Source organism: Pagrus major, chromosome 21 (assembly GCF_040436345.1).
Source record: "Pagrus major chromosome 21, Pma_NU_1.0".
Taxonomy (NCBI): Eukaryota; Metazoa; Chordata; class Actinopteri; order Spariformes; family Sparidae; genus Pagrus; species Pagrus major.
The window spans coordinates 15,074,452-15,090,659 of NC_133235.1; the positions used below are offsets into that span (position 1 = coordinate 15,074,452).

Genomic DNA, 16,208 nt, shown 5'->3' on the forward strand with positions numbered 1-16,208 from the left:
CATCAAACAACCTGTAATCACTGTAGTCACTGGGGTTGAAGGTGTCGGCTATAAATAACCTTGCGCTGTACGTGCCTGCTGGTGTTTCTAGTTTGAAAAAAAAAACCCTGGACCTTCACTTCAAATAATGATTCACTAATATGCCTCAGCGACATGTCCTCACAAGAGGAGCTGGTAACGACGTTCAGCATGTGTTTGAGCTTTTACTAATTACTCCTCATCAAACCCTCCTGCGGCCTTTACTTCCTTGCAGTTGCGTAACAGTCATTAAAATAAGCTCATTGTCAATACACCCGCTCTTTAGAAATCAATACAAAACAACTTCAAAAACCTGAGCGGCACAGTTCTCGTTCTCTAATCAGCTCCTGTTTTACAGTAAAGTCTTGATTTGTTTGATCAAACGCTGAATCTGTGATGATACTTTTATCAAAAAGAAGAAAACTGGAGCACTCTGCCTGCAAGGTGAGATAATGTCTTTTCAAGGTAAACTCAGTCATATCAAGTGCCATTATATCCAAAAACAGCCATCTCCTTTATGGAAATGAGTTGTTTGAAAATAATCTCACTTTTTTTTATTAATAGAAATAAAATGTTAAGACTCAAGGATCAACAAACAATTAAGACACTCATTACATGGGTGCTTTTGCCAGACTTGCAGCACCAAACTGTGCAAACATGAGGAACGGCAGTGTTCTCCTTCACAGGGATAAATCTGACTTCCCACTCACAGCTTGCTTCCAGTCCTTTTAAAGACAGCCATTGAAGCTGAGAGCTTGACATTTCACACCACATTATTCATCAGCATGTTCATAAACAAGGAAATGAGCAAGACTTCTTAAGTGAGATTAGTTGCATGCCTCTTGACTAAGACCTCCGCGCATCCACCACAGATTGCTTGGTGACAAAATGCTGTTGCTTTGAACTTTGAAAGTTTTCTAATTTGGAAAGGGTGTGTGTGTGTGTGTGTGTGTGTGTGTGTGTGTGTGTGTGTGTGTGTGTGTGTGTGTGTGTGTGTGTGTGTGTGTGTGTGTGTGTGTGTGTGTGTGTGTGTGTGTGTGTGTGTGTGTGTGTGTGATGTAGCAGGCTGTTGTCATATTAAAAGCGCAGTGGCTGTGTTTGCATATCACAACAAATCAACATGTTCCAGACAACCTGGGTCCTGTCTTAATTAAATGAAAATGAGAAGTCTGTGCTTCGGCTGCGATTACATCACTTTGTTTTTTTGTTGCATGGACAGACTCCAAGATAAAGATGATGGTTGGATGAAATGCTTTGACACTCTTCATCACGCCGTCGCTCGGCTATTGCATACAGTAAAACAGCAGGAAATGACTGTTTGTGGACATATTTTTCCAGCCGACAGTGTTGTGTTAAAGATTGGACTGGGGTGAAATAATGGAGGTACTGAGGAGAAGAGTTGTTGTTGAAAGCTGCACCCTCCAGGGCCTGGTCTGAAATCACTCTCCGTTTTAGATCCACTGTATTCCTAGCCTCCATGATACCTTGTGCGAATTGTTGCCGCAACTTCTGGCACATCCAGGCACTCAACTGGAACTGCCATTTCCCATGGATAACAGGACGCTAATCCACGACAGGAATGGCTAGAAATGAAAGATTTAGGGACTTTGTTGAGCACCGGATGTATCATCCATAATCACTTCCCCAGTGACCTCCCCAGGAAACTTGTGGCTATAGCTACTGCGCTGTCCGCCATTTTATTTCTCCAAATTTGAGTGAAAAGTCTGTCCTCTATTTAGTGTCCTCAACAACTCCTCAATGGAACCATGGCCACGACATGTACACTACTTTTGGCTCACAATACCTCATTTTTTACTTCTTATAGATGTGATAATTTTGTGCAACTCTAAACCCATACAGAATTATGATTCATAACTGTTGGCTATAAAGTAAACATTATACATACATTATGTAAGTAGTGTGAGAAAACAAGGAAGTGACACAGTCTCAATCTACACCAACTACACCCTAGCTTACTCAGCAGGTTAACAGTTGACACCTGAACGACTGAATAGGTCGATTGCCAGTGACTACCAGAACGGCATGTATCACTGTTTCTGAAACAGCTTTGCCCTTGCAGCGTACCAGCAACAGGTGTACAGGACCTTCATCGTGCGTCACAGTTTGGTTAGATTTAGGCACTGAAAGTACTTGGTCAGGTTTAGGAAAACATCATGGTTTGGCTTGAAATAACTCTGATATTTATGTAACTTCACAACGTAAGTAAGTTAAAATAATTCACCGCTGACTCTTCACATTGGACAGGAACAGCGCTCTCAAGTCCTGTTTGTTTACTCAAACATCCGTCCCCTACCCCCTATCTATACAGACTTGTCGCTCTTTGTACTACTTCGGCTGACTTCCTCCTTTGCTGCCTCTGTAATAACAACTATAGACACTAGAGGTCGCCGCCCAAAAGAAACGTAACTATGGGTCGTAATAAGCTGCTTTCACAGTCAAACTGTAGTCGTTTCCTGACGAGGACTGTCTGTGTTGGACTGACCGACTAACCAACACTGCAGCACTTTACTAGCATATTTAAAAAAATGAACAGGGGTGTGGACACGAATCCTTGCCAGCCCAAGACAAGAGAGCTCATCTTACACTCGGTGGTCCTGTCTATAACATTTCCTTACTCCCCTACAGCTTCCCAGGTAGATGTGTTTCTATTCCAGCATCCCATAGCAGGGGAAATGTTCAAAACACAAATGCTAAACAGGGTTTTTATTCAAGGATTTTTGCCTGACATGTATCCCCCCTACACTGCTCTCTCTGTGAGAAAAATAAAGGAAAGAAATTCTGAACACATTTCTAAACTACCAGGTAAATCCTCCACTCTTCAAATGTGTCACCCTCATCAACCAGAGGCGAGCACGGTGTCGAGATGCCTGCCTGGTTGTTCTTGTCAAGGCTGTTCTTATCAGGCTGAGGCTTTGTTTCTCTGTCTTGCTGAGTTAAAACCTCAGCTGCTGTGGAGGCTAGTGTTTATGTGTGGGAACAGACAAGAACAAGCTTTCTGAAAGCAGCAGGGTGACGAGGTGGTCGAGAGATCAGGAACTCATTCTGTCAAACTGCTCTTAAGCAAGTGTCTGAACCTCTGCCTCTTCAGATCACATCATTTTAAAGATACGATGAGTTGTACCCAAGAACCAACGCAGGTTATGACTTATTTTGTTGCATTTTCAGTGTTGTTTATTAAGTCTAATTCAAATGAATAATTGTTTTTCCGCCAACAGACACGGTTTGTCTTTCTGTTAGTTGATGTTACTTTGGTTCAGATTGAGATACCTCAAAAACTACTGGATGGACTGCAATGAAGTTTTTATTCATGGTACCAAGATGAGGAACTGCCACAAGCAGGCCACAGTTTTCACTTATCCAATAAAATATCTCAAGGTCTTCAAGATTATTTTATTTTTTTAATTTATATTAATTTAAAATCTCGACTATATTGCTGCCAACGTTAGCAGGTGACATTTCAGCGGCGCTGCTGAAGCTCGGATCACTGGTGTTGTACCACTGTACCAAAGTGATTCATGTAATATATTTTTTGTGACCACATACTAAATATATAAAACATTTAACTGCTAATTAGCAAATGTTAGAAATCTAAATTAAGAAGGCAGTCATGTTAAAAAGGGTTTGGGTTAGGCTATCTACTTAACATCAGCATTGTAAGCATGTTGTCACGAGAGTGTTAGCGTTGAGGTCAAAGCGTCTGACAGAGCACAGAAATGTTTTGACGCATTCTGTCTGAACTGGGATCACTGTTATGCCCCATAAAGCAAATCTCTCTTCATTCTCTTTGTGCCTTTTGTCTCAGCACATTTTCTGCAAAATGTATCTGTTCATCGTCCAAAAATAAACTGCAGCATGTAGGCCAATTTTGTACTAACGCATCAAAATTAATGCGGCAGTGATTTACTGACGACAGAGATGGCACTACTCTATGTTGTTGAATGAAGAAGTTAATTTGGTGTAAACGCAGTTCTTTAAGTAAAACTCATTTTGTTTCCTTCCTTCACTCTTAGTTTAATCCCATATGGTGAGCAGCTTGATGCTGGCGAACTGCAACTTTACAGTCGCACTTGGGAAATGACTCTGTTGGAAGAATTATAATTAAGTCTGCAGGGGTTATTTATATCTTATAACCTCACCACCGTTTTTAATATTTCCAGTGGGGCCATCTTAAAATACACCTGATAAATGATGCATGGTTACATCCACTGGTCACCAGTCACAATCCCAGTCAAGATGAGGTTCAGCTGTGCACCAGGGGGAGCGTGACGAGATGCACAGCTGTGCCCGATTCAGCTGAAGGATTCAAATTTATCCCTGCTGAATTTTTTACATCAGCTCACACTTGGATATTTTCACACTGTGTGAGGAAACAAGAGGATTTTTGATGCATTTTCTCACTCAAACTAATTTATAAATTGGTTTGATGAATACTGATTGTTCCAAAAGTGCTTTGGACCACAACAGCTAAACCTCCCGCCTGGCTGTGTTTGGCAGCGATTACAGCCGTGGCCACAGGCCAACGAGCCAGAGATCAACATCAGGAAGTTTTCTGTCATTACTGCGTTGTGAAAACAAGAGCTAGCAGCCATTCCATCAGCTCTGTGAGGCTGCACTTTGGCAGAGCCGTGCTTTGAGCTAAATGTTAACAACAGCATGTTCATAGTGACAATCAAGTTTATGTTGAGTTGTTCATATTTACAGTGTTAACCATCTAAGTTAACATTTGCACCAAACAAAGTACAGCTGAGGCTGATGGGACACGTTTGGCAGGTATCTGGTCATAAACCAAAGTGTTGGCTAACAGTAAAGTTTGACCTGATGATGGTACTAAATGAAAAAAAGATGAGTATATATACAAGGCACACGGTAATTTAATCATTATACAACACAGGGTTGCATAATGAGTCCTTCATGCTGCATAAATCAATGGATATATATACAGTTATTTATATACAAATATACATAAACACGTAGTGCGTCTTTTGGATTTGTGTCAGGATGATTGTAAACAGCAGCAACAAGATGGTGATGATAATGTGGTCGGCACATTCACATCAAAAGTTCAACATCTCAGAAACACTTTCCACCCACGTGGACTGTGTGCGATCGAGTGGATGTTTTAGTGTTAGCGGGTTATTCACACTGTGTGACTGTTCATCAGAGTGATGGCCTGTGGGAAGAAACTTCTTATGTCTGGTTGTTTGTACAGTGCTCTGAAGCTCCTACCAGAGGAGGAAAGTTAGAACAGGTTGTGTTCAGGGTATGATGGGTCTGCAGTGATGTTTCCTGCCTGTTTCCTCATCCTGGACATGTATAAGTCCTGAATGGAGGGCAGGATGGCACCGGTGCTTTTCCCTGCAGTCCTGACTGTGTGTTGTAGTCTGTTACTGTCCTGCCCAGTGGCCGAACCAAACGGACAGTGATGGATGTGCAGAGACCAGACTGGATTATTCTGGTGAACTGGATCAGCAGATCCTGGGCAGGTCGAATTTATTGAGCAGGCGCAGGACGTACATCCTCTGTTCGGCCTTTTGATTGCACAGCATGAATGTCTTATTTAAATCTAGATACTTTGGCGCTGCGCAGCCTTGCTTCCAATTATCCCAAGTGGACACTTGAGCTATTGTAGCGTAGAGGCGTCTGTAAAACTGTTGACAGGACAGACTGATAACCCCTCAAACTGCAATATAAGGTCAATTATGACTCTTTCTATTATGAAGTGTTGATCTGTGGAGGTTTTGACATCATCACAGTGTAAAGTCTATGCGCCAAATGGGATTTCACAGGTGCGTAAACCATAAATCTGCAGGTTTCCACAGCAGACCCAATGCTGTTGAATATGTTGATAGGATCAAGTCCACTATCATCCACACAGTTTAGAGAGTGTTCAGCTCCTGGTTGTTCTGATCGCACCAGAGGGCCAGCTGTTCAACCTCACATCTGTATGCAGAATGATCACTATCCCAGATCAAGTCAATGACAGTCATGTCAAGATACTTTAGTGCAACACTGTCGTAAATACAAATCCCAGGTTTCAGACGAGCTAACTCGCTAACAGCTGCTGCAGTTAGCAGCAATTTACGGTTACTTCAGCAACAAGTAAAGCTATGTGTCCATCGGGAAACTTAGTGAATAGCTGAGAGTTTGGTCAAAGCAGTCAGAGGACATTTTGTTCATAAGTATGATCCAGTTTCACCGACCAACTTGGCATTGTGTGATTTAGTGCAAATGACCCCAAATGACAGTGATCATGGCGCACAGTGGGACTGACAGGACACCACTGATGGTTTTGGAGCTGTTATTTTAAGGTAAAACAGTTACATGATGATGCTTTAAAACAAAAATGTGAACCATGTGGTGGCTGGACAAAAAGTCAGCAATCACCAAAGTCACAGAAGTCATCATCTGAGGACCATGACCAGCAGCTCCCTCATGTGAAGTCTGTCAATACAGGGCTAAAACACATAAAACCTTTGGAGGATTTAAAAGAAATTCTTCCAATGTGAATTTGAGATATAAAATACAGTATATGTTCCAGGTACGGTGTATTTCAGTTGACTGTCTTAATTATTTATTTATTCTTTGTATTGTCAAACCCCCCAGAGTCAAAGCTTTACTAATTTCTGTTAAGTTAAAAGCTATTTTGACTTTAAACTGAAAGTTTTAAAGGTCCTTTGGAAGTGGTGCAAGTTTTATGACTCTGGAGCCCCATTAAATCGATTTAAAACCAACAAGGAATTCTTTAAAAAATGTATGGATGTCTGAATTGGACTGTTTGTTCATCTGACAGAAACCCTGTGAGAGACAGCACGCTGACAGACGTTTAGATTTAGAGAGATTTTCTAATGCAATGAAAATCTAATTTCATATTTCTTTCATAACCGCGTATCTCTGAAAACTCTGATTAGTGCTCATTTCTTTGAGGGCATGACTAAAAAACTGCAATCTGAAAGCAGCTGAAGCTTGAGTCATTTTTAACTATCTGCACCACATGCAGACCCGGGCGACTTTCTGATTAGGGGTTTGATTATTTGACAGGGTTCATTTGTATCGGTCGATACGTAGGATGGATCTGTATTTTAATGAAGCTGTGAGGGAACTTGAATGATCTCGCAGTCAGGAAAAATCGACCTCTGGATTAAGATAAATCTTTATTCCGCCATCATACACCGATGTGAGATTTTCTGATTATCTTCCCAGTTAATCACATTCAGAAAAATCAAATACGGAACATTTTTCATCCTCATGATCTCCCACGCATGAAATCCAACCAGCTGTCTTCTCTCTCTCCTCTGCAGGAGGATATCAAACTCCTGGCTGAGCACCGGCTGGTTCACTATGACCATCGCCCTGGAGCTGTGCGATAGGATCAATGTCTACGGCATGGTCGCCCCGGACTTCTGCAGGTGAGACAGTCAAGCTGAATGTAAAACATCATCGCCGGCTCACCCGCAAGCACCATCACTAAAAGAGGAGCTGCTTCAAGTGTATACAAAAATATAGCAGCCCAGCCGCCTGATAAGAAAGATTAAAACTGTAAATATATTCGGGCAGCTGATAAATTAAATGTCAGTGTGGCTGGAGATGTTTGGGGAATGCTTAAATTGGCTGAAAATAAGAAAAGAAAATAAGTCAGTAAAAGGATGACTCAAATTTAATTTTTGGGTGAACTTATCCTTTAACTTAACCTCTGGTGTTCGACGTATCGTTGAAGTAGACTTAATTGCCTCCTGCTGACCTGACATGCTTCTCAATCCTGTATGCGTTCTCATCTGTACAGAGATATTTTGCAAAACAAAAGTCGTGTGGCCAGAGTTTTTTAAAATGGAGAGAAAAAAATATCTGTTTGGAAAAATGTTTGGATAAGGCCTCTGTTTGCAGGAGCCTGGGAGGCAAATTTACATCAGCTCACCTGCTCTAATCCCTTGCTACACTGCTAAGAGTTGCCTCTGTGCTCTCCATGGCTCGTCCACCCTTTTTTGTTTGGTTAAATTAATTTGTCTGTCACACTTACAGCATCCCCACAGCCCAATTTTTCAGTCATTCATCCTCTGCAGACCCGACAAACAACATCTAACAATTGAGTAGTTTTATTCTCTAAAGTTCAGGCCAAAGAAAGCTGTATTTCTTGAATGAATTTCAGATAAGGCAGGCTTTGTTCACCCTCTGGATTATTCAGTATGGAAATGCAGACCTCTGAAGATCCAGCCCATGAACTGGAACACAGCTTATGTGAAAGAGGTGTACTTACATGAGGGATAACAACACATGTGTAGCCCGAAGGCAGGCCTTATTTTACTGGAGCGACTCCTCTTGACACTTGTAATCTAAAGCTAATACAAACTTGATAAAGACGACAGTCTGTTTCACCTTCAACTGACTGACTGTTTTTTTATGTTGGTGTTCCATCACATCACAAGCAGTTTATCTGTCTATTGTCAGATCACTGCAAGAGTAAAATGTGTGTTTCGCTGCAGGAATGAATGTCATTGTTGGTTCTGAGGGACCAATCGGTGTCTTCAGTCAAATCACAGTACAGTAGATACTGAAATGTTATGAAGATGAAAAATGAAGCGGAGGTAAAAGTGAACTTCATCATATTGCATCTTATAGTGTAGTCATACTAAAGGTTCCACATGTAGAGGTTTGTTCCTCCCTACAAACGTTTTTTGCTAATAAATTGCTGCAGTATTAGCTAAGGAACTAAAATCTAAATGTTTTCCTTTGCGTCTCAAATGTCAACTTTTCAAGATATCTAGCTTCTAGTCCCATCGATTGGGACCCAAATTAGCACAATTCATTCTACCAAGCTGAGGACAGCATTTGATTTTTGACTGATTCACTCTTTCTTTAACCCCTTTCACACTAGAGTAAAAAAAACAAAAAAAACACCCACTAACATCTGGCTTTTGTCTTCAGTGAGAAATGGTACAATCTGCAGTAGTCATGGATATTTTTCAGCTCCACCTCTGATGAGCAGTGATGGCAGACTGTTAGATGCTAATTTTTTATCCCCTTTCTGGCGTGATGCTCCGACACGTTCAAGTCCCAGACGTTTGCACGTCAGTAGTTTTCCATCTGTCTCTGTTCAAGCAGCGCTCGAACATCATTCAATCACAGAGAATGAAGTAAAAGATATATATTAGTAACATTTCATGAATGAATTTCATGGTAAGTTGATGGTGATTATCAATTAACATATTTATTTGAAATTACCTCCAATTACCACAATAAGTACCTCAAAATGTATTGAAAATTACCCCAATATTATAATAATATTCTGCTATTTTCCAACAACCAAGTTTTAAATACATATCCAGAAAACTCCCAACTGGGTTGTGCTTAACTTCTGCTGATGATGATGCCTTTTAATTTCCAACTATTTTCTGTCTGACTTCTAACTTTCTGTCTAACTCCGGTCGAGACAGATGGCCGTCAGCACCCACTATTGAGTCCGGTTCTGCCTTTTAAGTTTTTTTCCCGCCAATGTCGCCAAGTGATTGCACATGGGGGAAATGTTGGGTCTCTATAAATAAATGAATCAAAGAGTATGGTCCAGACTCAATACAGTTGACTAGTTGCTTGATGAATCCAAACCAGCAAAAACCTGATGACACAGATTTTATGTGTTAAAACTTTATTCGTTTGTTGCCGATTTAGTTTCTGATATTTAATGACACAGAGGAACAGTGAACTAACATTTTTACCTCTTAGCCCAGGAAGACAATTTTTCTCAACCCATGAATGATCTAATCCTTCTGTTATTGGAAAAAAAGATCTTGTTAAATTTTTAGATATATTTTTTACTTGGCAGCAGTGATAACTGAAATAAAGTTTCTCCAAGAGTCCCCATTAGTCGCAGGGACTTTTATGGTTGACACTGACATGACACTTCAAATAATCACCAAATAATTCACAACAAAGGGACGCTAACTTTTTGTGTAACCACAAAATACCACAAATACCAAAATGCTGAATAGAGCATCCAGGTCAGACTGACTTCTTGTTGCCATGGCAATTGAGTCAAAAAGAAAACAGGATTTTTTTGTTCCTGCGTTGAAGACTTTTCCCTCTATATTCACTGAGCATTGTCCTCTTTAGGAATCCACATTTTGTAGGTGGATGGCGGTGCTGAGATTCTTTTACACTGAGTTATGGCAGAGAGACGCCATAGAAATGCAAAGAATTATGAGATACGTAGCCAGTTGTGAATCTGTCTTGCTTCCTTGCAACAAACTCATCCGGCCTCATTAGCAGAATTTAATGGTTTGAATTACAGCGCACGTCTCATCCATCTCCGCCAGAACTTTAATTGGAGGAGTTTATTGGACGAGGAACAAATCTTATTAGATTTTCTCAATAAAAAGAACAAACTGTAAAATTGTCAGTATATCTTTGCTCTTGGTCCTGACTGATTTACTGAATTTTTTTTTTAAATTTGGGTTTGAAGCACAAATTCAAACTTGACGATAATGAAGAGGGACTGCTGCTTCATCTCTTTGAACAAACTTGGCTTGAGCCGGTACTCGGCAATCATTTTAGTTCTGGTGATGAGTGAAGACTGTAGATTTTACTGGATGTGATCCAACTGAGAATTCTCATTTCTCCTTCTTTTTAAATTCACCTCCTTCAATACTTCTCCATGATGTGAAGCAACTTGCTGATTTTTAAAGTACTATCCTTCCCTTTTTTCTACAGAGCAACACATTTGAAAAACATGTCGACTCATGAAGGAAACTGTGTTCATAATGACTTATAACAAAGCACTAGGACACTTCTTTGCACCTGTAATTTCCCTTTTAGTGGCCCTGTGTCTACAGCCTTAGTTACTGCAGTTTGAACACAGTGGTGCAAAGCATAATTTCAACCAGTTTAAGCTCATTTTTAGCCACTTCTTTGGCCTTCATTTCACTACCAATACGTGCAGAGAGACTAGGGAATGATGTGAGACAATCCCTGTCGGATTTTCATGACATTTTATTACTTGATATGGACCACAAAAGTTTCAGAAAAATTAGATCTGTCATGCATTACATTTAGACGTAGAGACAAATGGAAGATCTTGCTATATGAGCTAGTCATTTTAAAAGCAGCACGACATTAAGTAAAGCCCAAGTCTTCAAGGAAATATGAAGTCTCTGAAGGTTTCAATAAATAAACAGGGCACAAGTCTGCATTTAAAAGAAAACCATGCATGTGAGAGAACACCACTTGTCCTGAGACAAAAATATCCCCCTTTCCTATGATTTAACTATCATTTATTCATTCATCTGCTACTGAAGCAATTTAAGAGAAGAGAAAATACAATATTACTTACTCTCTTAGCGGGATTATTTTGTTTTTGCTACAGGATAATGGGGAACATTTAATTAAGTCCGGAGCACATACAGTCCAGGTCTGGAGGTTCTGCCGACTGGCCACACAACCAGAACTGGCTGAGGGATTATACTAATGGAAGCAGATGTGGAAATATGTACAGATATGGGGAAATTAAAAATATACGAAGATGAATGACTCTATGGGAGGCCGTAATACTGAATCTGCATGTCACAACTTTCAGTCAGTGGTGTAGCAGCGACACAGCAAAAATAAGTTGTTTTTTTTTTTCATATTCAGTTTCTATGCATACGTTTAGTTTAGTCTATTCGTTTGACTTGGACATTAGAGTAATATTGGTGCTGCAGCATTACAATAATGTAACTTCAGTGAGAGGGTAGGATCACAGCGTTACATACATGTTTACTTCAACATAAAAGTTTTCAACACATAACATTGATATGACGTAATGAGTTTTGTTTGTAGTTAGCACCTACATTACGTCTGACACATTGTTACAGACCTGGGATTTGTATTTACGACAGTGGTGTTGCACTGAGAAACTGAGGCGGGCGCCACGTTGCACAACATACCAATTTCTACATAACGTTGCTATAATATGGATCACCTTCATTGTGAAAGAGAGGACATATATTATTGTGTGGAACATGCGACTATAAAATGGCTTCCATTCCTGCCTGAACTCCAGTTCTTTATGAACTTTTATTATTCATGCTCAAACATCACTCAGCCACTTTTTGAAACTTTGCGTCTTCATTTGTCTTCTTCATTGTGTTCAGCTGCAGGTGGCATTTGAATGTTATTAAAACGAGCTAAATTTAGCGCTGTCAGCCCTCCAAAGGCAAATAAATGAATGCAGATCAAATCCCCCTCCTGCACCTCAAAATGGAAAAACTCTCTGTGGTGTCACATGAAACTCAAGTGACTCATTAAAGCGTTTTAAATGTCAACTGTCTGCTCTCTCACCACCACTGCAGGGAGCCTCAGCACCACTCCGTCCCCTACCACTACTACGAGCCACGTGGGCCAGACGAGTGCGCCATGTACATTTCTCATGAGCGTGGGCGGCGGGGCAGCCACCACCGCTTCATCACAGAGAAGAAGGTCTTTGCCAACTGGGCACGGACTTTTGACATCCACTTCTACCAGCCGGACTGGAGCCCCCCGCCGCTCCCAGCCAACCGGACGCTGGAGGGGGCGGTCACAGCGGCGCCCCTGGTACCTCAGAAGACGTGACCGGTGTCCGGGGTGAAGAAACTGCTTTAGAGATTCATCTCAGAAAGCCTGAGGATAGGGAACATTTGCATTGAGGGCTACTGGACCCTTATAAAAAAAAAGGTGAAAAAACATGAAGTAGGCCAGAAAATAGTAAACACAGATGAAGTCTGGGTTTGGTGAACATTTCTCCAGCTCCACCACTGCAGCTCTGGCAGTGTGTTTTGTTTACGGAGGTGAACCACTTTTAAGTTTTTTTTAAAAAGTGAGGGTCATACAAGGGGGCGACATCATGACACACTCTCAATGCATGCATGCAGTGTCTTACTGTGGATCCTCCTTGTCTTTGTGCGTACATGTGTGTGAGTGTGTGTGTATGCATTTGTTTACCAGAAGGATCGCAGAGGATACAAAACTTGAGTTTGGGCTCGTCGCAAAGCCTCTGTTGGATGATGGATCTGTGCAGGACTCGCTGCTCGCAGTTCACTGAAAGAAAAATGCCATTACAATGCCCATTTTAACAATGTAGTGCTGGAGACGGTGTACGCTGAATACTAATAATACTCTGGCTTGAGGTAAAGCTGCTACAAGGAACTTTCATTTTCAGTTGATTCTGGCACCCCCTGTGGACAAAAGAGGTATAATCACCACCACCTTGTTTGTTTTGACGGCAAATGAAAGAAAGACGCAAGATATTTTTAAAACCATATATCTTTTTTTTTTTTTTTTTTTGAACAGCTGTTTGCAGGACAGATGGTGATAACATAATGTAACTATTTGTGGCTGTGTTAGATCAATAACTGTAATATGTTGTTGGTACCGGAAACAACAGGACATGCAGTTCGTAAGCTACTTCTAGGTCTTCAAACAACTTCCTACTATGAAGCAATGCCGCTCATGTCTGGTGACTTATTTTTTAACAACTGAAATGACATTTTTGTCAGAGTACAGAATCGGAATTGAATTCAGTACCGGTATCTGTTCCATAGTTAGGTCCAAGTACCACACCCTAGTCATACAGAGGCATCAGTGTTAAATGGAGATTAATAGTTAAAAGTTCCTTGTAGGATGCTAAAATATTTAATATCATTCTGCTGTTTTCAGTGAAGAGGTCAAGTTGGATGAGATTCATTAGACCCATGTCTCAAGGCTCAAACACCTTCAGAGCAGGTATTCCTTCCCCGACTTTAGTTTTCACTGCCTTTCAGATGTGTGCATTGTAAGCTCACTAAAGTGTCACCCGTGTCAAACTTTGAAATGCAGCACCTGCTGGCTGAACGACAAGTGTATAACATTATGTGTGCACCTCCCTGTGCGTATGTATCATAAAGCTTTGTCGGCTCCTGTCACCAGTTAATAGTGCGATTTATGTAGCTACAACCTGGATTTCCATGTAAATGCACAGCTGTGTCACACAAGACAAGTGGGAGATTAAGATCGAGCGCAGGGATGCAGCAGCGGCATCCATCCTACTATATTCTTCTGCTGCTGCTGCTTCCGTGAGCCTGAATCACCTCACGGGAGAATTGCACTTTTTTTTTGTTGAACTGATGAGTATGTGATCTGTCACTCTTCTCCTCTCTCGCTCCAGATTGTGTTTCATGTGCACTCTCCTCTCAATTGATGGAGTACATTCTACTTGTAGACTGCCCCTTCCTCTCTCTCAGATCCTCTATTTTCCCCTCTTCTCCCTACTCCATGAATAAGAATCAGGTTGTCAGGTTGGAGAAAGCGACGAGACGGATGGTTATCTTAATGATACATCCTGGTGCTAAGTCCCTATTGATTTTGCCCTCATCTCTGTAATGTGAGTAATGAGTAGAGAGGTGCTCTGGGTCAGATACATAGGTGCTCGCACCTCGAGAATGTGTTTCACATCATGTTTCCTCAGTGGAGATGAGACGATTGCTTTTCATGCATCACAAACAGCTGCAGAGAAGAGCTACTGTACTGTAACATGATGATGGTGATATCACCCTGTTGGTGTTGTTCCTGGAACATCAGAATTAATGTTGCTCCAGGACCAGTGATGTTCTTTTAATGGCATAGCTTTGCAAATCGGGAAAAAGACCAAGAAATAATCACATGGGAGAACAAAAACCTTTTGTAACATGTGGTCAATGGTGTAAAAGAGTATATTTTATCCCAAACAGGGCTCCAGGATGCGACTGTTAACATTTTCATTGGTTGCACCAGTGCACCTGAAATTTAGCAGGTCAGATTCTATTATTATTATCATTGGATGCACCTTAATTCCAAGTTAGGCGCACCAGTGCAACCAGTGAGTTTGTCTGGAGTCCTGTCAAACCATGTTTTCCTAAACCTAGTCAAGTATTTTTGTTTTGCCTAAACCAAACAGTAGCAGACAACAGAAAATACTGGAAATAATAAGTGAACTTAGTGTAAAAACAATGTGAACAGAATAACAGTATGTTCCAAATGTGATACACATCCTGGTCTCTTGTCTGAGAGTCCTGTACCGAACACATTCAGTCACAACATGTAGTCTGAAGCAGACTGTGTTGGTCCTGGAGCAACGTTCTTTATGATTCACCAACATGGCGATATCATATAAACCTTTACTGTCGTCCAGCTTCGAGTCCTGCTGCTGACTTTGTACTGGCGCAGAGACGAAGACGTGTGTTTGTTTTCTTGAGATGTTGACTCATCTGCAGTGGTTGTGCACAATGGTCTGTATTAGCAAAGTGATAAGCACTTGAATATCTTTGTTTTTTTGCCTAATTAACTGAATCATACTATGTTGTTCAGGGCTGCAAGAACAGACTGTTTTTGTTTGATGAATTGTTTGGTCCTTAAAATGTCAGAAAATAGTAAGAACTGCCAATCACAACTTCCCAGAGCCCAAGGTGACATTTTCAGATTGCTTATTTTGTAAAAAGAACAGTCCAAAGCCTAAAGGTATCCAATTTACAGTGACACAAAACAGAGAAAGGCAGCAAATCATCACATTTGACAAGGTGAAATGTTGAAATTTGAAATGTTTGCTTCATAAATGACTTGAAGGAACAGTTTGACATTTTGGGAAATATGACTAATCCCTTTCTTGAAGGGTGAGAATCAGAATCGGGTCTTTTGCCAAGTTGGTTTTCACATACAAAGAATACGCCTTGGTGTTTGTAGTACAATTAATGTAGAAATTAGAAAGAAGATAGAGATAAAAAGTAAGTACTGCAAGTCAAGAAGCAAAATAGAACATTGAGAATAAAATATGAAAAAAAGATGACAAAATATTTAGATACATAATCATGTCAGTACACTACAGTACGCTACACTGCATCTGGTTAGCTTAGCGTGAAGTGAAAACAGAGATGTAAATTCAGTGTTTGAACAGGCGTTGTGTGTTGGACTGTTTCTTGATTCCAGGAAATTTCCACATGACGGTGGAATCAGTCTGAACATCTTACTCTCTGCAGAAAAAAATGCATTTCCAAAATTATCAAACTTTTCCTTTAAACAATTAATCAGCTATCAATTATTGTCATTTAATTCTCCGTTGATCGACTCATCATTTCAGCTCTGATGTTGATTTATTTTTCTTTCCTTTTGCACATAATGCAAATGTATCATTCCACTCAATAAACTACGTTTTATAAGTA

At 40.6% G+C, this 16,208-nt stretch overlaps 1 protein-coding gene across 1 annotated transcript in view; it reads left to right on the top strand.

Annotated features, from left to right (window-relative positions):
- st6galnac5a (ST6 (alpha-N-acetyl-neuraminyl-2,3-beta-galactosyl-1,3)-N-acetylgalactosaminide alpha-2,6-sialyltransferase 5a) overlaps positions 1-16,208 on the top strand; it is a 59,717-nt gene extending 43,509 nt beyond the window's left edge. The window contains exons 4-5 of the mRNA XM_073491488.1: positions 7,338-7,445; positions 12,354-16,208. Of these exons, the coding sequence (XP_073347589.1) occupies positions 7,338-7,445; positions 12,354-12,612 (367 nt within the window). The 3' untranslated portion in view covers positions 12,613-16,208. The remainder of the gene's footprint in view (positions 1-7,337; positions 7,446-12,353) is intronic.